Source organism: Neurospora tetraspora (genome assembly GCF_033439725.1).
Source record: "Neurospora tetraspora strain CBS 560.94 chromosome Unknown B0H65scaffold_1, whole genome shotgun sequence".
NCBI classification, from domain to species: domain Eukaryota; kingdom Fungi; phylum Ascomycota; class Sordariomycetes; order Sordariales; family Sordariaceae; genus Neurospora; species Neurospora tetraspora.
Window position 1 is genome coordinate 5,074,328 of NW_026944383.1, and position 24,694 is coordinate 5,099,021.

General features: G+C 51.6%; 9 protein-coding genes across 9 annotated transcripts; 4 read left to right on the forward strand and 5 right to left on the reverse strand.

The window, feature by feature from the left end:
* Window positions 1-1,444: 1,444 nt before the first annotated feature.
* B0H65DRAFT_46632 (uncharacterized protein) lies at window positions 1,445-3,171 on the reverse strand. Its single transcript, XM_062826850.1, has 4 exons — window positions 2,757-3,171; window positions 2,202-2,689; window positions 2,089-2,150; window positions 1,445-2,028 (listed from the first exon to the last, which is right to left on the reverse strand). Exons 1-4 carry the CDS (start codon window positions 2,997-2,999, stop codon window positions 1,640-1,642), a joined length of 1,182 nt encoding a protein of 393 aa, XP_062686776.1. The 5' UTR covers window positions 3,000-3,171; the 3' UTR covers window positions 1,445-1,639.
* A 3,150-nt stretch (window positions 3,172-6,321) lies between these two features.
* On the forward strand, window positions 6,322-7,500 carry B0H65DRAFT_564055 (glycoside hydrolase superfamily; the record flags this gene model as incomplete). The annotated part of the gene is made up of 2 exons (XM_062830244.1): window positions 6,322-6,465; window positions 6,547-7,500. 2 exons carry the CDS (start codon window positions 6,322-6,324, stop codon window positions 7,081-7,083), a joined length of 681 nt encoding a protein of 226 aa, XP_062686777.1. The 3' UTR covers window positions 7,084-7,500.
* A 980-nt stretch (window positions 7,501-8,480) lies between these two features.
* Window positions 8,481-10,360, reverse strand: B0H65DRAFT_46699 (uncharacterized protein). The gene is made up of 4 exons (XM_062826888.1): window positions 9,973-10,360; window positions 9,847-9,920; window positions 9,407-9,787; window positions 8,481-9,331 (listed from the first exon to the last, which is right to left on the reverse strand). Exons 1-4 carry the CDS (start codon window positions 10,187-10,189, stop codon window positions 8,687-8,689), a joined length of 1,317 nt encoding a protein of 438 aa, XP_062686778.1. The 5' UTR covers window positions 10,190-10,360; the 3' UTR covers window positions 8,481-8,686.
* A 3,275-nt stretch (window positions 10,361-13,635) lies between these two features.
* B0H65DRAFT_46742 (uncharacterized protein) lies at window positions 13,636-15,735 on the forward strand. Its single transcript, XM_062826905.1, has 5 exons — window positions 13,636-14,002; window positions 14,066-14,171; window positions 14,241-15,129; window positions 15,229-15,318; window positions 15,424-15,735. Exons 1-5 carry the CDS (start codon window positions 13,951-13,953, stop codon window positions 15,721-15,723), a joined length of 1,437 nt encoding a protein of 478 aa, XP_062686779.1. The 5' UTR covers window positions 13,636-13,950; the 3' UTR covers window positions 15,724-15,735.
* A 234-nt stretch (window positions 15,736-15,969) lies between these two features.
* Window positions 15,970-17,510, reverse strand: B0H65DRAFT_451897 (uncharacterized protein). Its single transcript, XM_062826079.1, has one exon. It carries the CDS (start codon window positions 17,239-17,241, stop codon window positions 16,189-16,191), a length of 1,053 nt encoding a protein of 350 aa, XP_062686780.1. The 5' UTR covers window positions 17,242-17,510; the 3' UTR covers window positions 15,970-16,188.
* A 261-nt stretch (window positions 17,511-17,771) lies between these two features.
* On the reverse strand, window positions 17,772-18,567 carry B0H65DRAFT_414113 (superoxide dismutase; the record flags this gene model as incomplete). Its single annotated transcript, XM_062823887.1, has 3 exons — window positions 17,772-17,895; window positions 18,029-18,209; window positions 18,321-18,567. The coding sequence occupies 3 exons, from the start codon at window positions 18,565-18,567 to the stop codon at window positions 17,772-17,774; spliced, it is 552 nt and encodes a 183-aa protein (XP_062686781.1).
* A 958-nt stretch (window positions 18,568-19,525) lies between these two features.
* Window positions 19,526-20,483, reverse strand: B0H65DRAFT_413955 (uncharacterized protein; the record flags this gene model as incomplete). Its single annotated transcript, XM_062823879.1, has 2 exons — window positions 19,526-19,624; window positions 19,812-20,483. The coding sequence occupies 2 exons, from the start codon at window positions 20,481-20,483 to the stop codon at window positions 19,526-19,528; spliced, it is 771 nt and encodes a 256-aa protein (XP_062686782.1).
* Window positions 20,484-21,417: 934 nt separating this feature from the next.
* Window positions 21,418-22,659, forward strand: B0H65DRAFT_46872 (zinc-binding ribosomal protein). The gene is made up of 3 exons (XM_062826977.1): window positions 21,418-21,748; window positions 21,816-21,880; window positions 22,462-22,659. The coding sequence occupies exons 1-3, from the start codon at window positions 21,533-21,535 to the stop codon at window positions 22,499-22,501; spliced, it is 321 nt and encodes a 106-aa protein (XP_062686783.1). The 5' UTR covers window positions 21,418-21,532; the 3' UTR covers window positions 22,502-22,659.
* Window positions 22,660-23,328: 669 nt separating this feature from the next.
* Window positions 23,329-24,148, forward strand: B0H65DRAFT_46864 (uncharacterized protein). Its single transcript, XM_062826967.1, has one exon. The coding sequence runs from the start codon at window positions 23,413-23,415 to the stop codon at window positions 23,947-23,949; it is 537 nt and encodes a 178-aa protein (XP_062686784.1). The 5' UTR covers window positions 23,329-23,412; the 3' UTR covers window positions 23,950-24,148.
* The last annotated feature ends 546 nt before the right edge of the window (window positions 24,149-24,694 follow it).

Here is a 24,694-nt window from a genome sequence, read left to right on the forward strand (position 1 = left end):
CGTGGTGGCTAAATGTTGTTGAGTTATGAATGTTGTTGAGTTACTGTTCGATCCTCTGCCTTAGAAAGCGGTCTTGTCGCGGGAGTAGGTAATTGTTGACGACGGAAAAGAAGTGACCAAACGTGACAGAAAGAGAGGAAGGAGTGGGGTAGTAACAGAAGGGCAGGACGAGTGAATGGAATTACAAGTGAATGGTTTTCTGAGAAAGAGCGGACTCCAGCTCACATCCCAACATTGCCGCCGGCTACGAGATCACACTGGTATTTTGTGGTTCCGTACGAAGAAAGGATTTGGAGACAACTGAAGTCCCAAGACAAGAAGCAGCCTCCAGCAAGCGAGTAAACAATAATAAAGGTGAAGAACTCAACGGTCGCTTTCTTCAGGTTCTGTGCCATATCTTGTGCTCAACCTCACTTGGTGCCTTCCTGCCAACACGATGAATGCTGTTGCTGTGGCATCTGACCTACTTTCATCCAATGTCTTGATCGAGGGACAGTGGACTCGTCAACTTCAGCAAGCGAACATTGTTCAAGACAACAAGGATGTAAATAATAATGTGCGTTTAAGGATTTTTCTTGATGTATGGTAACTAGTCAATTACGAAGAGTGCCCTGAATTTGTCCTGGTTTTCTATCAATATCTCTTGTCCCTCTCTCCAAAGTTCACTCACGCTCATTTTCCGATACTGTGCTCTCGGGCATCCTCAATGAAGGCCCGGCTGGTTTAGGAAAAGAAGCAACACATAGAAATCCTTGACCTTTCATAATACCCCTTCGCTCAATGCCACTGTTTCCTGAAAGTGTTTCAGATCCGTCAACTCAGCAGACCTCCAACACACGCAGCTCGTCGGGGCATGGAAGGATGGTTGGTAATCAAATTTGATCAAAACTTAAACTGGATGTTTCTTGTCCATAGAAGCAATCCATATCTACCTCGAGCAAACGACGTGAGTTATGATGATAGCTCGGTTGGATTGCAGTAGAAAAAAAGAAAACCGAAAAGCAGGAAAAGCAAAAAAGCAAAAAAGCTCAGCCGCCCAAGCCCCGGATTGAACTCGAGACCAGCTGCAAGACCTACGAAAATACCACGCATTTTCTGCCCCAGGACACTACCACGTATACTACTGGAGGTGTTGGAAGGTACTGAACTTGGGGCTTATATACTCCCGCAAGGTCCTGCCGCTGGGAAGCTGGGGTCTGTGCCGGTGTATTGCAATCTATAAGAGAGAATTAGTTGCGACGAAAGGGAACAACCAGTTCACATCCACTTTGGGGTACCTTATGGTGACAATCCTCAACGTCGAGGTGTTTGTGTTTCCGAGTCGCTTCCGAGATATTCAAGGGGAACTTCATGTAGGTGGTTAGATGTCCTTATCGATAAGACGTAGCCATCAGGGTCCCCAACCATTCAGCAAATGACGTCACAGTTTCGGGTGCCGATAGTTCCCTAACACTGATGCATGAAGATTGTCTTATGGTACGGTCTTGGCCAGTTAGGGCTATAACACACTTCTGATAGTCTTACAAACGCTTGATACAAAGGGAACAACATCCAACGAGTGGGCTTCTCTTCTCCTAAAAACCACCAATCTCGGCATCACTACATCGCTATGTCGCTACATCGCAGCACCGCTCTCCGCCTAGATCGAATCATTCGTCATGCTCTTACGATTGTGATATTCAAGCGAAAAGTCCTCGGTGCGCACAATCTGCCCAGTCGTCCGTGGCCCTCTCCAATCGTCTCCGACGCTCTTCTTGTCCATCATCGGGGGGCACCCGTCTGACAGGACCTTGTTGGGGCCCACAGACACGGTCACGACCAAGTTGTTCTCAGAGTCAGTCATTGTCCTTGAGCGCTTGCCTTCACTAGACGACATCTTGAGCTCGATCGCCTTGCTGTCCTCAGACTTGTAGTAGCGATGCGAAATGGTGGCATCCCGAATCAGCACGCGAAGAATGGGAATACTGGCGGCAATGATCGTAATGGCGCTCTCGGCGTTACCCCAGATGAAGAGGTCGACACCATCGGCTAGCATCGCACCTGTCAACTTTCTGTTCCCTTGATATCCGGATGGATAGACAAACTTACCAAAGTCGGAGGACAACATGCTCGGAATCTTGGTTGTCTTAATGATGCCAGTAATACCCGCGCTAACAAAATCAGTCTCCAGGTGACCATAACATTGTTTTGGTGAAACTGACAAGACACCCATGCTCATCGCAAAAGCACATCCGAACCTCTCCGTTTTCTTCATCTGGAGCTTCCACACCACCGACCACGGAAGCAGGGCCAGCGTGATATCCATCAACGCCGAGTAGGAAGCCGAGAAAAGGTTGTAGTTTACCGTCACGGTAGGATCCCAACACTCTCCCGGGGTAAATACCTCCCATGACTTGCGGATGGGTGTACAGTTGACCCAGGGAAACAGCGCCGTCAGCCCCATGGCTATGTTCATGGTGATTATGATGAACCACAGGAACCACTTCATCCACCCATGAGTGAGTCGGAGCAGTGTAATGGCGAAGCTTGTCTTGGACCAAATGGCTGCAGTGGCGGAGAATGAGCCGGCCATGTTGACAAGCAGCAGCAGGGGAGCCATGTTGTTGACCACATCAAAGTCCCAGATATGGAGACCGTAGCCGAGACGGGTCATCGCGGTGAGCAATGCAGATTCGACGCTAAGGCAGATCTGTGGAAGGTCCAGCGTTTAATGATCAACAGCTGATGATACCAACTAAGCCCAGAAAGCGACCTACCCATGCTCCTATCAACATGATATCGTCCCACCATAGCCCTTTGCGCCGGGAGAACTTGCAATAAACACGAAGCCCAAGAAACGCGCCCGAAAGGCCGATCAACACCCAAATCACAATGTTGAGCCGAATTCCCGCATTGTCGTGAGGAAGTAGCGCCAACTCCTCTGGTGTCGGTGCAACAGGCTGGGCAAACTGGTCGGGCTTCGGTCCTTCGGCTGTGGGAGCTGTGGAATTCGAAGCCATCGATCTGGGGGCTTGCCGCCGAGAAAGATGCTGTTTAGGCTGGATGATGTCGTAAGCCCCAGGCTTCGTATATCTCCATCCCGGAGGAGGTGGACTCGATGGTCTACGGCCGGGCCATCCTGCTGTCTTTATGTTCCAGTCCTGGTGTTCAGACCCTTAGCACCACGACGAAACGGGAGGCGCCAAGCAGACATCCTCGTGATGCTCTGCAACACTTTCGGATGCGGAGAGCAATATGTTGGCCGCTGCACTGTGCATAAACCAAGTTCCGTGCAATATATCGTCGACGGCTGAATGGTGCCAGTGCAGTTGACAGACGGCCTGGCTAAATCTCGTCGACCCGGTTAAGTAGCAACCTTACCCGGGCCATGGTCGATCTCCGCCTGCTCGGGCGCCTTCTGTATGCACAGTATATCGTCGGACACATCTTGGTTGACGAATACATATTGCGCGTGGTCAGACCTCCGGGTGCTTCTGTTGGCGACGCTTGAGCTTCTTTGCATCTGACTTCCCCGGGGTAGGTATCAGCGCCAAAATCCTTCAAAGCGGCCGCTCTCGACGGCCCAGCTCTCATCTTTCGTCTTTCAATATTGACTTCTGCCTGCCATCATCCAATCAGCTATTGTCCCAGGTATGTATACGGTGCACAAACGCTGGGGCTTGAAGTTTCTCACTGCCCTAACTCCTTCTTACCAGATATTTATCGAACCGAAATCACTGCAGCTGCACAGAAGCGTCTGTTGGGTTTCAGCACACGCGAACGTGAGACATGGTGCGGCTTGACAGGAGACTCGACGGGCGAAGTTGATAAGCCTCAAGTAGATGATTCTCGCAAGCAAGCAAAGACAGCTTGAACAAGCTATTGTTGCATCCCGTTCGCCTAGCGATCTCTTTCATGGGAGCCCATGTTATCCCCAGATTATCCCAAGATCACATCATGCGTTGCGCAGATATCATGTCCTTGGCCCTGCTGGCCTAGAACACACACGGCCACAATGCCCCTGGTGGATGGCGAGAGCTCTTGGGAGACGGACTCACAATCCTTCCTCCCCGGACCAAGTGCGTTCTAGGGTGTGTTTGGTTTGATCGATGTAGTTGGAGTGGGGCTATACAAATTAACCCTGTAAAGCCAACCGCTGGTATAATCCGAGCTTCGTCCGTTGATTTTGGCTGCACCTCGAGCTTGGCAGGTATCGAGCTACTGCAACCCCCTTGTACGTGGCTTGCGCCCGCATATTGGTGCATCCTCCTTCCTAATGAAGCTATGTTGGAAGTCCGTGCCCTGGGCCGCCCATTCACCGGCTTTGCCCATCACTGGGCCGTTCCATTACCGGCACTCCCTTCCAGGTATTTAGGCTGCCCTGGTTTCCGTTTCTCCTCTTCCGTTAGACAACTACAATCAAGCCCTTTTCGTTGTCGCCTTCCAGCCTCCATCACATTTGCCCTTGCATAACACGGGTTGTTCCGCGCTCCGGTGGCTGACAGGAAATCGATAGCTTGATGATGTTTTGTTACCCTCTCAAGAATCAGCGCGTTCCTGGTTCTCCGCAGACGGGTGGCACCCAAGAATTGACACCGGCCGCAAGCCGGAAGGAATGATACTTAATGAGCTTAATGAACGCAGCCAAGACGGATCCCAAGACACCAAACATCTGGCATCAATAGACCAGTTTTCCTTACAATATGTTATCCGAAGGATCAATGCCGTCACATATCCACTCACCATTTATATGGTATATAGAAATGCTCCCTCTATTAAACCTTCAAAGAAAAAGGAAGTCATCACCATCACCGTCATACAAATGGCGAACTTCTTACCTGCCACAACCAAAGCTTCTAGCAGCGGCAGATCAGTTCCTGAATAGGCAGCTGGGCCTCTCCGTTTCAGCCGCAGCGCCCACTTTCCCGAACATCGATAGCCAGATGTGTAGATGTGAGAATTCGTTGCTTTTGCGGCAGTACGGTGGCCCAAGTGCATCTTAGGCCCAATTCAAAAAGTTTGGTTGAAAAATGGCCCGTGTCAGCTGCAGGCACTAGGTACGCGCCAAAGGGTGTCATTCGAACTCCAACGCTAATAATGTATAGTATCAACCTCTGAAAGTGCAACCACCCCCAAGTGCAAAAACTCCCCAAAGTGTAAAAGAATCTGGCGGCCCAGATTAGTTGTACTTTCAGGGGTTAATACTGTAACTTTGATTCCAACTCCCCGAAAGAGAGGTAATGAAGTAATGAAGCAATGAAGTTTGATAGTCAATGAGAGTTAATGAGAGCCACGAGGTGCCAAGATTTAGGGTAACAATGCAAATGGACCTTAGTCCTTCTCCAAATTTTGAACCTTGATGAATTGGGGTAGGGTAATAGTACAAATGGATCCTTCCGCCTTCTCAAAAAAATGAGAAAGGAAGAGAGAAAAAAAAGAGGAAAAAAGAAAGAAGGAAGAAAAAGAAAAAAGAAAGAAGAGAGAAAAAAAAAAAAAAAAAAAGAAAGAAAAATAAAAATGAAAGGTAGGAAAAGATAAAAAAGATGAAGTTTGGAAAGGTTGAAGCAGTTTTAAAGCTTGGTGGTTAGCGTTTGATGGGTGTGAGTGTTGAACGCCGCAAGTGCTTTGGAAGCGTTAATATAAAATGGTCGACAGCTGAGGCCAGTTGGGAGCTCGGACCAGTTTTCAATTGGGCCTAAGACACACTTGGGCCACCGTACGGCAGTCAAAAAGGTGATCAAAGACAACTCTCCCCACAAACATAGGTACGGTTCAACGATGCGCCGCTGACCTGCGGGCGACTTTTGTGGTACAACACGTGGGGATGACATAAACACGGAATCTCTCGCAACCATCGGTGTCTCGCAAAGCCCAGCGTTGCACACACCATCCCAGGTCTTCTCTAGCGCCCGATGATGCAACGCGTTCCACCTTCGGCAACTGCAAGACAGTGATGATGGAGGACAGAAAAAGATCGTCGGCCGACTGAAGACAGAATAGACACCGCGATGCTGACATCTTCTCCTTCCGCTTCAGGAAAGAAACAACTTTTGTTTTCTGCAACCATGAGGAATAAACTCTGAAGATCTCCATCTTTCGCACCTTGCCGTTTAACCACTCTTGGCCGAACGTGGGGAACACCATGGAGAGACTGAGAGATTCGAGGGAGAGGAACCATCGGCACCGGCCGTTTAGATCAGTTCCACCCTGAGACAGGGAGACAGTTGGACAGGAAATCCAGATATAAAAAGGTCTCTGGCGATCCCGCTTTCTCGATCGTCTGTCCTGACTCCTCCAGTCTTCCACTCGGCATCTTCTCGGTAAAACCAAGACAGCATCATCATGAAGTCCTTCGTCCTCACGGCCCTCGCCGGCCTCATCGGCGCTGCCCAGGCTACCGTCCAGGGCTTCGATATTTCCCACTACCAGAGCAGCGTCAACTTTGCCGGCGCTTACTCTTCCGGTGCCCGCTTCGTCATCATCAAGGTGAGTCCCTCCTCTCCAGAAGCACCCTCCTCCTCCTCCACAAGAAATCACCCATGCTAACCCACGAGCCCCTCTTCACAGGCCACCGAAGGAACCACCTACATCGACTCCTCATTCTCCTCCCACTACAGCGGCGCCACCTCCGCCGGCCTAATCCGCGGCGGCTACCACTTCGCGCACCCGGACTCCTCCACCGGCGCCGCTCAGGCGGACTACTTCCTCGCGCACGGCGGCGGCTGGTCCGCCGACGGCATCACCTTGCCCGGCATGATCGACCTGGAGTCCGTCTCGGGCAAAGCCACTTGCTTCGGCCTGTCGACTTCGGCCATGGTCTCGTGGATCAAGTCCTTCTCGGATCGCTACTTCGCCAAGACGGGCCGCTACCCCATGATCTACACCAACTACTCGTGGTGGAACCAGTGCACTGGTAACTCTGCCAGCTTTGCCGCGACCAACCCGCTGGTGCTGGCGCGGTGGTCGAGCACGGTGGGCACCCTGCCGGGGGGTTGGAGCGTTCAGACTATTTGGCAGAATAAGGATACGTATACTTATGGTGGTGACTCGGACGTGTTCAACGGGAGCCTTGATCGCCTTAAGGCTCTTGCTAAGGGCTCTTAAGTAGCGGGTCAAGTTGAGGATGTTGTTGGTTAAATCTGAGAGGGAGGACTGGGACTGGACTGGACCGTTTGCACGCACGGCGGGAAGGTTTTGGTTTTGGTTTTTTTTTCTTTGAAGAAAGGAGATAGATGGCATACCTAGAAGGGTTTGAGTTCCAGGGGGTCCAACCTGTGCCCAAACACTTCTGTAGTGTAGGTATGTCGTAAGGACGTGTAGGTAGATATTTAGCTGTATCAAGTATGAAGTTCTTCCATTCACAGAATACATACTCACCTAAGTACGCTTCCAACATCGAATTTTGCGCCTACAAAGTTGAGGCCATTCGAAAAGTGATCGAGAGGTAGTAACACAAACCCAGTCAGTCGTCATGAATTGATCGTCACTTTAGCCTCAGACAAGTCATCGGCAGGGGTAACACTCACTGGTTTCCAGACAGTCCAGGTGACTGATGCCATGACGTTCGTTGACCGGTAGAGGTAACTGTTTGGTAACCAACCGGTGATGAACACCAAAAGCAGTGTCAGATTCACCGTCCGTTAACATGTTTCAGACCTTTTCGACTTTGTGAAGTTGAAGTTTCTCCCTCAGTTGCAGTTACCACCACCTTGCGGGACGGGAAGTTTCAGGTTCAGGTTCAGGTTCAGGTTCTAGTCCGAGTTCTAGTCCAGGTTCTAGTCCAGGTTCTAGTCCAGGTTCAGGTTCAGATTCAGTGGTTGTCAGCACCGAAGTGACTTACTTCCCAGCCGCCTCCCTCTTTGCTTGTGGCACACACAGCGCGACTTCAGACATCTCTTATAGTAGCTTGCTTTTTATCCCGTCTTTCTCTCCCAGTCGTGAAGAACACTCAATCGGACCTTTACAAGGTTGGTTGTGTTACCGGCGGACATCACACCGGTCTTTCAATCCAATTAAGTCGACACGGTCGGCCAGGTCTGTTCAAGGTGTGGGTGGCTGTTATAAGTTAGGTTCTGATGTTGAGATTTCTAACCCGTTTGCACTGTGAATGAATGAAGCCTCTGTGAGATTTCAGCTGAGCCCTCCAACTCCAACGGCGTCCTGGGCGGGCGTCCTCGGCGTCGCGGCAGCGGAGACGGGAGACGGCAGACGGCACATGGCGGGTGGCCCCGTCCGGTTCGGTTGGTAAAAAAATGCCTGTCTGCCTGTCAGCCTGTCAGTGAAATTGATTGATTGAACTTTCTTGCAGATGGACATCTCCTTTCCGCCCGTTTGTGGCATAAATAAAAGCAAAAGCAAAAGTAAGCAATTGGCGAGATTGGTTTTGGGTTGAGGCTCAGCAACGTCATATAAACCTTTCTCTTTTTCTTTTGATTAGAAGTCGTATACGTACCATTCACTCCGTTGTTCTCGTGATATACCATACATCCATCCATCCATCCATCTCCATTCATACCTGTACATGTACGCCGACACCGACCGCCCGCCATAAAGTAGTGTAAGTAAGTAAGAAAACAAGGTATCATCGCAAATTAGAAAAAACAGGCTCGCTAGGTATAAGTCGCTTGCCAACAGGGAAGAGATAACCCAAAATGGTTTGATGACAAAGGAAAAGAAATAGTTTGACGACAGGGAAAGGGCTAGTCGGTTAGTCATAATCCCGAGTAACCACTAAATCATGCTTCACAGAAATTGTCCCTTCCACTGGCCGCGTCCACCTCGACTGCTGGTGCTGCGACCCAACCCTGACTTCTGTCCGCACCGTCGGTTGCAGACCAAGCTGGTTAGGCGATACGTAACCGCCTTCCTCTGCACGTGCTCCACCGGGGCCGCGGTTCTGCGACGGCGACCGGTTGAGTTGATCATTGCTTGCCGTCCTTGCGTGGTGGTGTCCTCCGTGTTGTACCGGAACCGCAGTGTGGGCGATCACGGCCGCGTGCTTCTCCAGTTGGTCCTGGCTGCCGGATTTGGTTTGGAGTTCGACGTCCTCCGGGTATACGACGCTGCGGCCACCGAACTTGCCGGATTTGTGCTTGCTGCCGAGACCGCTCGTGCTGCCCTCGGTGACGTCGCGGCCGGATGAGTGGTGGACGTACTTGGCGTGGCTAGGGGCGCTGCGAGAGCCCATTCCGGGCATGACGTGCGAGAGCAAAGGACGGAGCGTGGGCAGGCAGGAGCAGACAATGCCGGAGCCGAGTTCGGAGACGGACCAGCAGGACGAGTCGACGTTATCCCATGTGGTGTCATCGGTGAGCTTGAGATATTGGATGCGGATAATGGAGATGGCGCAGGTCTGAGAACGGGGATAATGTGTTAGTAACCGACTGTCGGGTTCAGATGACAGACTGCCAAGAAGAGGAATGCTCACAAAGAAACCAAGACAGAAGACGCCGATAAGCGCTATTTTCTGCTGCTTCCGAAGGTTGAGACTTCCCAGCGCCGGTAGGGGGATGATAAAGATCAGGACGTCGGTAACAATGTTGCCAGCCGCATTGATGTACCAGAAGGGCAAGTTGGGCATGCAATGTCCGTTCGGTATCGAGTCTCCTAGCCAAAACTTCTCGATCGGGGTGCAGGAGAAGATGACGATAAGCAGCTGCGAGATGGACCACATAGCAACGAAGACCAGTGCATAGACGACAACCTTGCGCATCTGTCGTGTTCCTAAAACTCGGTAGTACTGGAGTAGGAAGGTGAGCTTGATTGCCGTCAAGGAGGCGTTGTAAAGGACGATGGAGATGTAGAATGTCTGTTCTTGAAGTTAGCACACGATGACCAAGTCCCATAGCTGACTGTCTGAAGGCGTACCCTGAGATACTTTGGTAACTCGGTCCAATCGATCCTAGGATCGCCCATATGGTGACCAGCACCATAGATGGTGTCTAATAGCATGTTAGTACGATATGAGACTTTTGAGTCAGCCACAGAACATACTTGAAGCCACCATAATACCACTGCCCATGGCAAACAAAAGAGCAATGATGGCGGCATAGTCGTCCATGCCGAATTGGCGAATCAGCACGACACGGGCATATGTTCGGAGGCCAACGGCCAACGTAGCGAAGCCCAGCACCACCGTCACGACCGTAATGGGCACATGGGTGCGTGTCTCCCACACCTTGTCTTCTACTGCTGCGGTCGAGTTCGACATTGTGGCGGTTTACCTACACGGCAGTGTAGCCTGGAGAACGGGCTGATACCCACGAAAAGGGCTGCTGTTGAGACTCGAATTTGAGCCGCGAGGACCGTGTCGGCGATGTTGAATATGCACTCAAGGAACGACGGACTCCATGGCAAAAGTAAAGAGCGGGCCAATCGTCTGGTATATGAAAGAAACAAGACCCGGGGCCGGAGTGTAGTCAAGACCGGCGCTACAACACGGACGCTTTGCGGCTTGTCTATCCAAACGGCTAGACTCTGGGAGGGGGGGTAGTCCCGGATGGGACAATATGTAACGCTGAACTGTGTAGCCGATGCAGCATCTCTTTCAATCTCAGTCGCAGTTCCTGGCCCCTGGGTATAGTGCCAGTGCCAGGTTTACCTTGTTAAACCTGGTTTGGCCTGGGAAGGGTAGCTTGGCATCTTCCCCGGATTTTCTTTCACCCTCTCTTCTCTGAGGGTCCTTGCCCCCCTTCCTGTCGCTTCGCATGTGTGGATGCACTCAGATATTGAACAAAGTTTTCCTGCTGTCCAGGAGCGTACCCATATGAGCCATGACGACGATGGGGCCGGTGGGGGGCCGGTGGGTGCGAGATGACGAATATCTCACAGTGGTAGTGGTTCCAGCTATAGTCGCCACCGCGTCTTGACCAGAATGGGTTGCATTGCTCGCGTTTCTCCAATCTCGATGCTGGTCTGGAGGGTCTGAAGTCTGAACCAGGAGAAGTTCGGTGGTCTTCACCCCATTTGGGAAGGCGGTCGTCGCCTGGCCTTTATCCGAGCGCCCTCGTTGGCCAATGCCTGGTCACTGAGGCCCCGAGAAAACGACCGTCGGGTGTCATGGTATCTGCAGACTGCAGGTCCAGCCATGAGATGTATCATTGTGTGACCGTAGTACCGGTATGGGAATGTGTGGTATCAGAATTGCAACTTCTCAACATGCGGGCTGGAAGCGATGGATGGGTCGTGTTGGAGAAAGATGAGATGAACCTCGGGACATGGAAATCGAGGTGATGATTGACGAGAACGAAGGCGAGATGCAAACGACGGTCCGACGCGTTGACTCCTTGGGAAGACGGTTCGACTTCAAAACCCGTCCGGTTCGTGTTGAAGCAGTCAGCAGCTTAGCTCAGAGATGGAAGCTTCTCTTGCGAGTGAGGGAGTCGAAGGATTGAGGAGTTCCATAATCAAGATGGAAATGAGAGATGCGCTGGCTGGACAGGAATGGCCAATGTCAATGCCAAAGAAGAGCAAGGAGGGCGAAGACGGTCCTTGGCAGGAACAAAAATGAAGAGTGTGCCAAGTGAAAAAAAAAAAAAAAAAAAAAAAAAAAAAAAAAGGAAAAGTGTGAGAGAGGTGCTGCACAGGAACAACCTTAAGAGATGCCAAGATACGTTAGAATAGGCGTTTGGATAAGGCGAGTCCGTGCACACGGTTAAAGACGGAGCTAGGGACAAGTGGGGTTAGTGCAGAGGAGCCCCACTCGTGAACTGTTAATGTGCCCGTCTGTGCACCGGACGGGAAGGGTGGGGAATCTCTCGAACCTCTCCAGGCCAAAACACCAAAAGTCCCCCTGCATCACAGATGAGAACTCTCCACCGCGGGAGATCAGCTCTGAATCTTTCCATCTTTCGTCACGTCCTCCACAGACGAACATCTCACCGGGCTGAGCTACAGTACAGTGTTTACGCACATACTAGCCCTCCACGGCTTACAAGGTGACCTCTTCACCAGGTATAACAAGCCGCCTCTCGTTACGATGCACAACAAGTTTAGGTATCCACCACTGGCATACCTACGCCCTACAACAACCTACCATTCGCGATTCCAGTACCAAATTCTCGTCAGATCTGGACTCTTTGAACATCTTCCACCATGATGTGCATTTCTCCACCGATGGTTAACGAGGATACTTACATGGTGCACAGACGAGCCATCTCTGGCTTTCTCAACCTGCACAACTTTACCGCCTTCCAGATCAATCAGTGTACTGTCGTATCGTCCCAAGATAACTCATTCTAGATTCGCCCTTCGTTTCCGCTCAGCGTCGCATAGCACACCCTCAAGCGCACTATGCCGAGGCATAGCCATCAGCAACGCCGGTGGCAGTGGCAGTACCCGCCTAGAGGTAGGGCAAGGTGGTAAGGTAACCAGATACCAAAAACCGAGAACCTACTCTTTCTGTCATCACAGACGGCAAAGCAATATCGCTTGTCTAGCCGACGGTTCGCTTCAGACTGCTAGCAAAGTTCACTTCACTCTTCGCGGGTGGTATCATGCAATAGCACCGGGCTTTATAGTGCTTACGTGTGCTGTAAAAACCCCCGTCCTCATTCACAACCTTTGAAGTACAGGGTCTACCCAGTCTATGAGGATTTGGAGGCTCAACAAGCACGTCACCATCCAAGGACCTGGGAACTTCCAATGGGCTGGGTTTCCCGTGGGGGATGAAAGTCGACAAGATTGACAATACGACAGGCGGCCCTTGAAACAATATGACAAAAGGGAAAATATGGACAAAAACGCAGGAGGGTCAGAGGCCGGTTTCGCTAGACAGCTCTCAATAGGGCTGGCTAGACGGCCCGTTCCAGCACACCATTACACTACAAAACTCCTTCTCACCCAGGATTTGAAGCCATGTCTACACCACTTCACCTCACCGACCTCTACGCGAAGTCAACAACATCAACATCACTTTGCCCATCGCGAGCTAATTTCCAAGTCCGGCACTCGTATCGAAACGCACGGCCGTCAAGCGTTACCTCTAACCAGGGTTCTCGAACTCCCCAAGAGCCGAGAGCCGAGTGACATGCCTTTCCCAGGGGCTTGCACCGGTCGGCCGTTGCCAATGCCCGGTACCATGTCACATATAACGGTTTTATGCGACGCCATTATCAGTAGCAGATATCCGAACTCTTCGACGCTGCAGAGTAACGGTTTAGGATTGTGTTTTATGTATAGACGGGGAGGTACGGTACCTAGCATGTGAAAGAGGAAGGTGCTTTTTCGAAGCTGGACCTCTAAGAAGCGCTCGAATTGTAAGTCAGCCCGTCAAAACTGGGGCACATTCCGTCGCCTCTACTAAGGGACTCTGGAAGTTTGCCCAGAGGCTCAAAAGGGAAGTTCAGTTCTGATCTGTAGGTCATGGGAGAGATAATACTGGTGATTACAGGCATTGACAATGATCGGTAATCACCGGATTGCATGGCACCAAGTCTCACAGGCTGACTGGCGAGACTGGTAACATGGAGGAAAAGGGAGACGGTAAACCCTAACCCTGCGAGCTTTCTAACACCGAATCTCTCCCCCCTATTTTGCAATTCATCTCTTCGACAACAACTTGTTGCGAAGTCGTTGCTTTAACTATCATTCCAATTTTATGATGCTTCCTCGAGAGTTAGCGCCACAACACACAACTCATACGCTGGAAGATGCATATAACCCTCACTCATCGATTGGACCCAAGAGCTGCAGTCAACGTGGCGCCTAAGTGGAATAGGCCTCTTAGCCGCCTGGATAAGTGGCTGAGTATGATCGCCTAAATCCTTCGAGGCCCAATGCGGGGCTCTCCGACCAAAAGGCTGCTGTCGTGTTACGAAGGCAACGATAGGACTTGCGGCCCAACAACGGAAGTCCAAGTCCTGGGGACAGAGCCTCATGATGTCTTCAAATGACTTCTAGTGTAAAGTTTATGTTCTGTGAACCCGCCTGTTCTCTTCGTTGCAACTGTAACAGTGATTGTACGCCCATCTAATGATTGATGATAAAATGAATGCTCATTTCAAGATTAGGATACTTTCTCCCTGTGAGTTTCCATGGCTACCCACGATGGCAATTGTGGACATCCAGCTAACATAGTCGGACTTAGCAGAAAAGGGAGCAAGCTGGACGATTGAGGAAAGATACGTTGATTGTTCGACGTTGATTGACCTTGTACACCCAGAATTCGGTAGCCTACCGGATCAATGCTACATGTGAGTTCAACTACGGGCCGTAAACCAAGCAAACAAAGGTATGAACAGGTACTGATATACATACCTCAGATTCATGCACAAAGATGACTACCCACCCGTAAACGGCGGGCGTGAAGCCCTTCTCGCAGCCTTCAACGTCCCCAGCTTCGTCGCCAGCAGAACCTGCTTCGAACTGAACGGCTACGCGGGATGCAGACCAGTATTCGAAGAACCGCAGCAGAAAGATCCTTTTGGGGAGCAAGACGCTACCCCTACACTCACGACCTGCACAACATGGTTCCGCTATCTCGCAAAGATGGTCCGCAAGATTGACTCCTTCCAGGATAAGCACAAACCTCACGACAAGGAGCCCGAATATGTCCCTGAAGTGTCCAAAAAAGGATATGAGTGGTTCGAAATGAGCGTCTTCACCCGCTGGGACAGCCCCGGAAAATGTCGAGTCCTATGCATCGACACTCCACCCGATTTCCCGAACCGGCTCAAGGACGCACTACTGCTGAAGCTGAAGCAGAAGCCGGCAGGAGGGAGTCCAAGTCCAACTATGCTAGAGGCTGCCCAAGCAGACCCCTTTGCCCTCCACGCCGACCTCCTAGACATCATGATCGTCTACTCAGACATCTCCGTCTGGCGCGTCCGCGATCCCATTCGGCTCTTCGAAAAGTCGCGGCTCAACGGGCACGATCTGTTCGAGCAGATCCACGACCACGCAAGGCACGCGCATCACTCGTCCGAGGTGCTGGAGGCGGCTATTCAGACGGTCGAGCAGTTGGGCAGGTACCAGAGGGAGATTCATGAGAATATTGCACATGGGCAGCGCACGGGCAGCAGCCGATTGGGTCTGACTCTGACGTACAGAGCGCAGGCGAGGGAGTATACGCAGTTTCAGATTTCGCTGGTTACGAGTTTGAAGTTGAGGAGTGATTCGAGTTTGCAGAGGTTGAAGAATGAGGTTGGGTTGGTATGTATTACACCGTTCCCCATCATTTCCAAATTTACATGCTGGATGGTGGGGGAAGATTGATGGAAGAAGGGAGTGATGCTGATGAGAAACAAACAGGCGTACAACAATATCGCCAGACAAGATAACAGCGTCATGAAGTCAATAGCGCTGTTGACCATGATCTTTCTCCCTGCCACCTTCATCTCGGTACGTCCCGCCTCTCTGCAGTCTTGACCGAAAATTCCACTTCTTCGAGGACCGATCGCTCCTTCCTCACTTGTACTTGACTGCTAATCACCAGAGACACGGCAGGCACTCTTCAGCACCACCTTCTTCACCTTTGGCGACAACGGCAACTGGGAAGTCTCTGACGAGCTGTGGATCTACTTTGTCACGACAGTACCAGCGACCATTGCCATCGTGGTGTTTTGGCGCGTATGGCTTGACTATGGTGATGTTATCTACAAGTGGTTCAAACGACTGGTGGGTAGAGCGTGGAACAGGGCTACAGGGTCCGTATCAAGGACGAGGACAAGGACTGGAAATGGGATTGAGACGGACTTGGAGGATAAGATTGATACAGCCAGGGTTCGGACGGGGGTTACGGTGTAGAAACATGGGCATTTCTGGTATCTTTCATGTATTGTACCAGTCTTCATCTGCGTCTTTATTCCAATCTGGTCTGTTCCTTCCGATTACTATTCCCATCGCCCCTTCCCATCCTGCCATCCCATCTTGCCATCCTCCCCACAACAACACCCGTCTTCCCAGCGGCTGGACCTTCCCTAGGACCATATAAGCTCCAAGTTCAGGACCTTCCAGCACCTCCAGTAGCTTAAGTGGTAGTGCTGGGGCAGAAAATGCGTGGTATTTTCGTAGGTCTGCAGCTGGTCTCGAGTTCGATCCGGGGCTTGGGCGGCTGAGCTTTTTGCTTTTTACTTTTCTGTTCGGGTTTCGTTTCTCCTGCAATCTTGTCTCCGTCTTTACATCAATCTTGTCTGCTCTTTCCTATCACCCCTTCCCATTGTCCCTTCCCACTTTTTCCCATCCTCCATCAACCCCAACCAACCAACCCCCTCACGACAACCACCCCTCAACATCCCCCCTCAACTCCTCCAACGCCTCCTTAATCAACTCATACCTCGACACCCCCGCCGCCACCTCCTGCCAGTCCCCTGCGTCCAAGTGCTCCGTGGTTCCATTCCACACCGTCGTCTTCATCTCCTCCCCCACCGGTTTTCTCCCCTTTACTTTCGTCCCCTTGTCATTTCCATCCCCTTCGACAATTCCAGGTTTAGCATCCTCATCCTCAAACCCACACATCCACATAACCTGCCTCACCCACCCCTCATTAACCGTCACGCCCCTAGTAACCACCACCTTCCTCTCTCTTCGGGTAACATTATACATCATAATAACGCTATAATCCACCGGCTTCTTCTTCATCTCCCTTTCCGTCCCCGCCCCCGTCCCCTCTCCCGTCTCATCCTCATACCTATGATACTCCCCATCCGACTTCCCGTCCCAACCCCTTTCCCGAGAAAGCCGTCCAAATTCCAACGGTAACTGCACAAAACTCTGCACCGCAACTAAAATCACCTGTTTATACCGGCTTAGCCCGCCCATTCGAATAGCGGGAAGCGAGTTGAGTACGTTTCCATAAAAGGCAATCCGGTTGTGTGCCCCGGTGAGAGCGATGGCGAGGTTGTAGGGTTGCTTACCGACGCCTGAGACGCGGCTGGAGGTGGTGGGGACGGCGGGGTTGGAGGAGGGGTTGGGGGAGTGGTGGAGGCCTGTGAGAATCCTGAGGCTGGGTTTGGATCTTGGATAATGTCCTTGAGGTTGGTGAGGTTGTTGGCCTGGGCATGGGACACGGATGGAGTGGAAGAAATTCTTGAGGACGCTGATTTGATTTCGGTTGATGGTGGTTAGGATAATGAGGGACGCCCCTTGGTCGAGGTACTTGCATTTGGACTTGGGTTGGTGGGAGATACTCCTATGGATGATATCGGGGTGGGAAAGGGGGGGGAGGGCGTTGACTAGGGTTTGGATGATGGATGGATCGGGGGGAGGGACAATGGTTTCGGTGTTGCGAAGTTGGGAGAGGGAGTGGGGGAAGGAGCTGGGCATGTTGGATAGGTTGGATGAGTTTTCTTTGTGAATTCAAGATAGTTGGCGAAGAAGGTAGGATGAGGTGTAGTGAGGGAATGAGATTGAACGACGAAGCTGGTGTCAATTACTGTAAGTTTTATACCAAGGACACGTTAGGAATGATGGATGCCACTTCTTTGGTTGCGTGCCCATGAATCACCTCTTTCCACTACCCAGACGCTATGCATTAGTAAATCGTTCGAACAATATCACAGCCAAGTTGTAAGTAAGTCCCAGTTATAAGTAGCTTATCGGGCCGGAGCAAAAAGCTGGCTAGGAGTTTAAGTCGTGTTGCACATGAAGCGACCGTGTTACATGGGGTTCTATCTTTCAAATCTGGTTGGGAGGCCAGCAAAAGATATCAGTGGCGCATCAAGTCATCGGAACAGGAACGCCAGCAAACATCAAATGGATGAACCTCATGATATGAGGACATTGGGATGATTCAGCTCGAAAGGAGTGATTTCCAACGACTTCCACCCGTGATTAACCACCAACCCACCACCTCCTCACCCAACCTTCTGCAACGTAGCACACGCAATCCTCGCCGAACTAGCATCATGGAAAACAATCCCCCTATTCCCAATATACCCCAAGTTAATGACATTAAGCGCCGAGTAAGGGTCGTTGAAGCTGCATTTTTTTTTGTTGACCGATCAGCAACCAAACACCAGACACCAGACACCAGACATCAGAAAATACCAGATCTCGAAAATACTGTTCTCCCCAAGAAGAAAAAAAAAAAAAGCAGGAATATTTCACTCACCTCTTCTGCACAGAAGGTCCCGTCACAGTCCCATACTTCCCCGAAAGATCGCCGACCTCACAAGTCTGCGGCGCCGCGCTGTTGCAGGGCGGACTGTCGCCGCGCAGGTAGGAGTCCAGATGGCCGGCTGTGTCGGCGCAGTTACCGTCGGAGGGGACGGGGCGGAGGTGGACGTGGTACTCTGGATGATCGGTAGGGTTAGTAACTAGCAACTCGATCCATAATAACGAATAACGGCCAGGTTGGAGGGCTTTCAGAGAGGTTGTGAGAAAAAAGAAAAAAAAGCACGTACTAAACGGCCCCTGATCCACCGGAAGCCCCGTCACGTCAATGGTGTAGTTGACACCAACGGTATTTGCGACGGCGGTTACGAAGCCCTTGACTGTAGGAGAGTCGAACTTTGCAACCCACACTTCGCCGATGACGGGGTTGTTACGGACCGGACGAGCATCTCCTAGCTTGCCTGTCGTGTTGTTGCTTGACTGGCTGACTGCGAGAGTGGCAGTGGCCAGGAGGCCGAGGAGAGAAATGAGGTGCATGGTCTGATGTCCAGCGTTGGAGTCGACTAACGGCGGTATCTGGGTTTGAAGTTGAGGTTTTGGGATGGTGAGCAGCCGGGGAGCGGCGGTTATGTGTTGCTTTATAGACATTCTCAGATATGCACGAAGCTGAGGCCCGGTAAAAAAAATCAAGCTTTTCCAGGAGCCGGTGCAGGAAGACGCGTCTCAATGCAATTTAAATTTTGGGGTCCGATACGGATCACAATCACATCCAGAGCACCTGCAAGATAGAATGGTGATAGTCCGGACATGCTGCCGGGTGATCTGGATAAGTTCGCAGTCCGGCAGTGCCAAGCCACGGCTTGATCCCGCAGCACACTCAACGGGTCGTTTGTGCATTTGAGGTACAGATGGCGCGAGAAATTGACATGCACGATAGAATGAAAGCAAGGGGCCGTAATCCCTTCTATATCACCGACATTCTCGGGATTGCTGTTCCGGCTCCGGCCTTACTGAGGCGGACTTGAATTGGTGAAAGCGATAGGCAGACAGACAGACCATAGAAAAACAAGCGGATGATTCTGATGGAGATTCGCCAGTAAACGGACAATGGGTATCGTACTAGAGGATTAAGATGATATTTTGAGCCATACAAAGGGCCATTGTAGGAAATACTACAAGTCCCAACCGCCTTGAATAACACACCGGCCCCGTATATGTCCGTACAAAGCAAATACAATCCGTCTCTCTGCACATCTGACAAAACAGCGTCCGTTGCCTCACAACACAGACATGGCTACAGTATGCCCCCTTGCTCAACGAGGTGTTGGAAGTTCACTGGCCGATGACCGGACGGGTAACTCAACGGCATTGTTGACATCAAAGGCCGTAGTCGTGTCGCTGGCACTGAAGTTGCTTATCTCCGTATGTCTGTTCTTCTTATCGGCATCATCTTGGTGATCCAGTATCGACTTGCTAACAGGATAAGGAAGGGGACCTAGTGGTGGCGGTGAAGGCGGCATCGGATGCCACATTGGGCTTTGCATGCTCGCATGTGGCATACGGTCCGAAGTCGATACGGATGACGGTGGGATAACTTGGGCTGGGGCGTCCGAGCGTAGAGGTTGCGAATCCGGAGCCTTCAGTGCTGGTGTATTCGGGGCCGGAGCGGTAGAGCTTGGAGCATCTGAGCCTGGACCGCTCGTATGCTGAGGTTGCGAACGTCTTCGGCACCAAAGAAACAAAGATGCTATAATCGCACATATGACCACTGTGATGCATACGGCGATTATCACAACGGCCGTCGTTGAGATGGTCGAGTTGGAAGCAGCAGGGACTGAAGAAGAAGACGGAGAAGCAGAAGCAGTGGTCTTTGCAGAGGTCGCTGCCGATGTCCCGTTAGCCGTTCGGGTGCCAGTCGTGCCAGTCGTCAACTTATCGGTTGACTGGTAAACCATGCGAACACCGTAGCCGTGAAAAGCATCAGGACTTTTGAGTGTCACGTGCTCCGTAATTGTCTTCCCGTTTGGCGATTTCGTAACATCGGTGGTGAAACCTGCCGCCGGTGCCTCCCATCTGCAATTATAGTTACTCAATGATGAGGCGAGTTGCGTAGGTTCTACGACGCACTGAAGTGCGACATCTCCGCGCTGTGGGCAACAGGTTACCGTCGTGATCGTAGAAACTCCGCCGTTGTCATGGCATGCGCTGGTGTAGCCCTCCGGGCAGATCAGACCAGGTGAGAAGAAAGCGGTCTCGGCGGGAGACCAACCACTCGGAAGGCAGCTCGTATGTTGATCCATGAGATAGACATCGTCCGACTGGACGCCGTAGCAGTCATCCGGCAGGTCGAACTTGGTCGTCAGTGGGACACGAGGGAAAGAGGTGACCACCAATTTGGCGAGAGGAGTAACCGCTGTTGGCACCATTGTTGGCACTAATGTTTGAGGAGGCATGGCTGCGTGTGTCTCGCGCTCTTGCCGTCTGTTATTGGGGGGTTTCGAGATGACTGGATGCTTGGCGTGACAAGAGCCTCAATGAACTCCTCACAAGCCTCGAAGAGGTACGGGGATAGTATGGATTTGTAGACTCGAGGATGCTTGCGACTTACATACATATGCTTCTCCTTGGGGTACGCAACACACCTCGAAACACTTATAACAGTGGTCTACTCGATCCGGATGTCGCACGAGGCGGTATTCCCCTGGTCGGTTTGTTGGAACGGGACCTCATAAAGGGTACTGCCCTCGTCACGTTTAAGCACGTTCTTTGATGGATATGGCCGTAAAGCAAGGGAAGTGAGGTGAGGCATCGTGGCCAAAGGAGCCGAATAAAGAGGCAGACTAGGGTGTTGCTGTAGGTCTGGACTTTTCAGCCATTCAACGATGGGAACAGCCCTGTTTGAAGTGCGAGGTGGGAGAACATGATCGAGGGACGAGCGTGACAGATACTGTGAGAACGGCATGTAAATATCATGACAATACCAGAGGCTTCTCCGATCTTGACTGGGGTCGCAAAGTGTCGCTCTTTGCTGGAAGGACCGAGTCGAATCCCGGCAACAAAGAGTAAAAAGAAAACTAAGCGGTGGTGAGCTTATAATTGTCAAACTGTGCAAGGATCACGGCCATCGCGCGAGGTGTTTGTGTCCGGGGTTGTGAGGAATGAAGGAAGTTAAAGTTGGAAGCGGAATTGAGTTGCCATTTCGTTCGTCGTTGATCGAGACGGGAAGCTCAAGGCAGGAGGCGGCAGGCAGTTCTGGCGGCATTGCAATTGCACACCATTGGCTGGAGCCTAATGTACAAACAGGCCGATAAGATAAGCAGGTTTGCGAAAGGGCGACACGGGGCCACGGAGGGCATTTTTTCCGGATAGCGCACAGACCAGGCACACAGGGCACACGCAGCACCACCCAAATTTGTCAAGGTGGGCAAAAAATCCAAGCCGAAGCTGGTCAGCGTACGATCTTCGACCTCACACATCAACGACCGACGTCCGAATCGCAAAAATGGTCAACGTACCCAAGACCCGCAAGACCTACTGCGCTGGCCGCTCTTGCGGCAAGCACACCCTCCACAAGGTCACCCAGTACAAGGCCGGCAAGGCTTCGGCTTTCGCTCAGGGAAAGCGCCGTTACGACCGCAAGCAGTCCGGTTACGGTGGTCAGACCAAGCCCGTCTTCCACAAGAAGGCGAAGACCACCAAGAAGGTCGTCCTCAGACTGGTACGGGAGCCCGAATAGGAATTGTGAAGACTTGGAGGGATCGAGGCTAAAAATGGTGAATCTACAGGAGTGCTCCGTCTGCAAGCAGAAGAAGCAGCTTCCCCTCAAGCGCTGCAAGCACTTCGAGCTTGGGTAAGTTTTTTTCCGTTCAGTGATTGAAATGTTTGGGATCAAGAAGACACGGCATCATCACCGGGATCGGGGATATGCGACATTGCGCGACAAGAGCGACTATTTTCGCCGCCGAACTACGAGACGACAGAATGCAATCATTACCCCGCCGGGCGCGAGACCGAGACCACACGATGGCAATCACCCACAGCTCGACGCGACATGAACGACACCGTACCGCATTCGAAACCATGTGTTTGCGTGGGAAATGTGTGAAGGACCGGTGCCCCAGGCAGCCGCTGTTTCGCCGCTATCCATCAACAACAAAAAGGAATATCGCCACACTTGGGTTCCGCGCATGTCATCAAGTTGGACGCAGTGTAGGAGGCATCGACAGAAGCAACAGAAGAAAGCATGTGGCCGATACAGATTTCTGCCTGGCATGGTCCAGATGACATAAAGCTCTTCCCGGATCTATCGCCAACCTGCGTCACTGCGACACCATCTTACGATATCCCACGATCGACCGTTCATGATGCTTTGTCTTCTTGGCCTATAACTCGTACTCTGTTGGATTGGTTCTAACATGTTTGAAACTACAGTGGTGACAAGAAGACCAAGGGCGCTGCTCTCGTCTTCTAAACGCCTTCCATGGGAAGAATGCGGTGGTAGCGAGGTTGAGAAGCCGGCAATGGTTTTCTTGACTGGTCTTGCATGGGTTTTGCGTGTTGTGGCGTCGAAGTCAACGGACTGGCTTCGATGTTGGCACGGAAAAGTTGGTCTTTGAGGTACATGTACAATGGACACGGATGGTCGGGTGCGGGAAACGAACACAATACCATCTTTGGGGCGTTTCGTCTGCGGTTTCTATCTACCAATGCTGCCACCATTTTCCTCGCAACCTACTTCCACGCAGTTCCTCCGCCTTGGGCATATCTTGGTCAAGGGGTGATGTGAGATGTGTCCCGACGTCACATCGGTCTCGACCTGTGTGCTGGAAGACGGAGTTTCGAGACATGCTGCTGGCCAAGGAGCTCACGGTCGTTATCCAACCCGCAAGCAAACCATGCGGACAAATACTCTAGTCTCGCAACTGGAGTCCACCAACAGTCAAATAATAATATCAGCAAGCCACCAACACCCCGAGTTCCATACTCGTCACATGTGTTTCCTACCAGTGGCAGCCCGTGCTTCCATGTTTGACCGTTTTCGGCGTTCCACTTCCAACTGCACCAACGATGCTGACTACACAAATGCTTGCCGAATATGGCCGCACCAGACAATCCAGACACTTCATTATCATCTGAGATTCTGCTCACGATGGGGTGTCCTTCGAAACGCATATGGCCACGGGTATTGCCTAAGCAAACTGCTAGATACCTAGTGAAGCTGCAAGCTGGGACGGCGAGACCAGTCAAACTGACATCACTCTAATCACCTGAATCATGAAGCTTTCCATTCAGACGAACCGCATCTCCACCCCAGAGTGCACCGATAACGATAACCTTAAAAGCGGCAATGCCCCACGCCCCTGTGGGGTTGGTGGAGAGTGAATGCAGATCGTGAATTCCCCATTCTTTCTTTCCGTGTCAATCTGTTTCCCGCTTCTCTTGTTCCCCAACACTGAACTTGTTTGCTTCTCCCGTCAGATCTCAACCGTCTCCCTCATTCATTCCAGCTTGTCAACCTGTTGGTCCGCCACCACGAATCTGACACCGCTCGCAAGAGGACCTACTTGCATCGTCTCAAATGCCAGTCTGAGAAGCGTTCGCATGTGCGTCATCTGCCAGGGACGGCTAGGGGAGTACATCGACCCGTTCGTCGGTACCATTCGAGCCGTCATGAGCGCGTACGGGAAAGTTCCATGTTGTTGGCGTTGGCGCGCTCACGTTCCATCGTCATCACGGACGGCTCGGTTGCCAGCAGCAAACGCCCTTCTTACCTGCCGACCTGACCCCGCGTCTCCGGCATTTGCACTTCAGTTGGCGATCTGCTCAGCCCGAGGCAGTATCCTTACCAAGTCTGTCATCAAATTCCACCATCGTTTACAACTGATGTTGCGCATGTTCTCTTCTCACTCTTTACTCTAGGTCCAACATCCTCTGACAGTACTATGTTTTCGCGGGTATGGACGAAAGAATACTGCGTACACCAAGTGGTGTGCCTGTTCCTTCAGCGACAAGCAAATGGCGCTGCTGAGGGACCAGTCAAGATACATACGAAGACTCAGGATGTCCATATTTTGTCGGCCACAACTTCCTGGGCCTTCAATATGGAATTACAGGCGGCGGCATGTTGTCTCACCCTGGTATCTGTTCGCCTTGCCTCGCCACTACCACTGTCGTCGAGAGACTGGCGTTGAAGAACATATTGTCCTATATTGTATAGCCAAGAATATCCAGACTGCCTCCGGCACCTCAAGTGTTGATCCCGAGGTTCAGGGCATGGTGTTCTGGGCACTTTGAGACCACCCAAAGCCCAGATCATAATGGATGGCCCACTGCAAAAAGGGTACGGACATACCGAACGTTTTGCGGCGGGACAAACATCACACACAACCCCCTTCACGTTGTTACACTATGCACAGCAGAAGAAAACTACCTGCTTACCGTTTCCCTTGTCTTTACAAGCCAAGAATTTTCAAGATAAAGAACATGAGCGGTTCTTGAGAATCAAAAAGGTTGAGAAGGCCGCGACTAACCCTAACCCCCCTCGTGTAATGCCTGCCCAAGCACGCCAAGGTTGGACCCAAGCGCTGGGAAGGCTGGACTAAAAAAGAACGGAGTAGCCATGCAAGTGGAACACTCCAAAATTTCTTTTGTGGGCCGTTTGTAC

What these genes read in the sequence shown, in the direction of transcription:
- B0H65DRAFT_46632 (XM_062826850.1), bottom strand. Translation starts at nt 2,999, where the DNA reads ATGGCTTCGAATTCCACAGCTCCCACAGCCGAAGGACCGAAGCCCGAC. An exon ending in GCGATGAGCATGGGTGTCTT is followed by an intron (nt 2,151 to 2,201) that starts GTCAGTTTCACC and finishes TGATTTTGTTAG; the next exon opens with CGCGGGTATTACTGGCATCA. An exon ending in CATGTTGTCCTCCGACTTTG is followed by an intron (nt 2,029 to 2,088) that starts GTAAGTTTGTCT and finishes GTGCGATGCTAG; the next exon opens with CCGATGGTGTCGACCTCTTC.
- B0H65DRAFT_46699 (XM_062826888.1), bottom strand. Translation starts at nt 10,189, where the DNA reads ATGTCGAACTCGACCGCAGCAGTAGAAGACAAGGTGTGGGAGACACGC. An exon ending in AGTTACCAAAGTATCTCAGG is followed by an intron (nt 9,788 to 9,846) that starts GTACGCCTTCAG and finishes CTTCAAGAACAG; the next exon opens with ACATTCTACATCTCCATCGT. An exon ending in TCTTCTGTCTTGGTTTCTTT is followed by an intron (nt 9,332 to 9,406) that starts GTGAGCATTCCT and finishes CCCCGTTCTCAG; the next exon opens with ACCTGCGCCATCTCCATTAT.
- B0H65DRAFT_46742 (XM_062826905.1), top strand. Translation starts at nt 13,951, where the DNA reads ATGATTGATGATAAAATGAATGCTCATTTCAAGATTAGGATACTTTCT. An exon ending in TGAAGAATGAGGTTGGGTTG is followed by an intron (nt 15,130 to 15,228) that starts GTATGTATTACA and finishes AGAAACAAACAG; the next exon opens with GCGTACAACAATATCGCCAG. An exon ending in TCCCTGCCACCTTCATCTCG is followed by an intron (nt 15,319 to 15,423) that starts GTACGTCCCGCC and finishes GAGACACGGCAG; the next exon opens with GCACTCTTCAGCACCACCTT.
- B0H65DRAFT_451897 (XM_062826079.1), bottom strand. Translation starts at nt 17,241, where the DNA reads ATGCCCAGCTCCTTCCCCCACTCCCTCTCCCAACTTCGCAACACCGAA.
- B0H65DRAFT_46872 (XM_062826977.1), top strand. Translation starts at nt 21,533, where the DNA reads ATGGTCAACGTACCCAAGACCCGCAAGACCTACTGCGCTGGCCGCTCT. An exon ending in AGAAGGTCGTCCTCAGACTG is followed by an intron (nt 21,749 to 21,815) that starts GTACGGGAGCCC and finishes GTGAATCTACAG; the next exon opens with GAGTGCTCCGTCTGCAAGCA. An exon ending in TGCAAGCACTTCGAGCTTGG is followed by an intron (nt 21,881 to 22,461) that starts GTAAGTTTTTTT and finishes TTGAAACTACAG; the next exon opens with TGGTGACAAGAAGACCAAGG.
- B0H65DRAFT_46864 (XM_062826967.1), top strand. Translation starts at nt 23,413, where the DNA reads ATGCAGATCGTGAATTCCCCATTCTTTCTTTCCGTGTCAATCTGTTTC.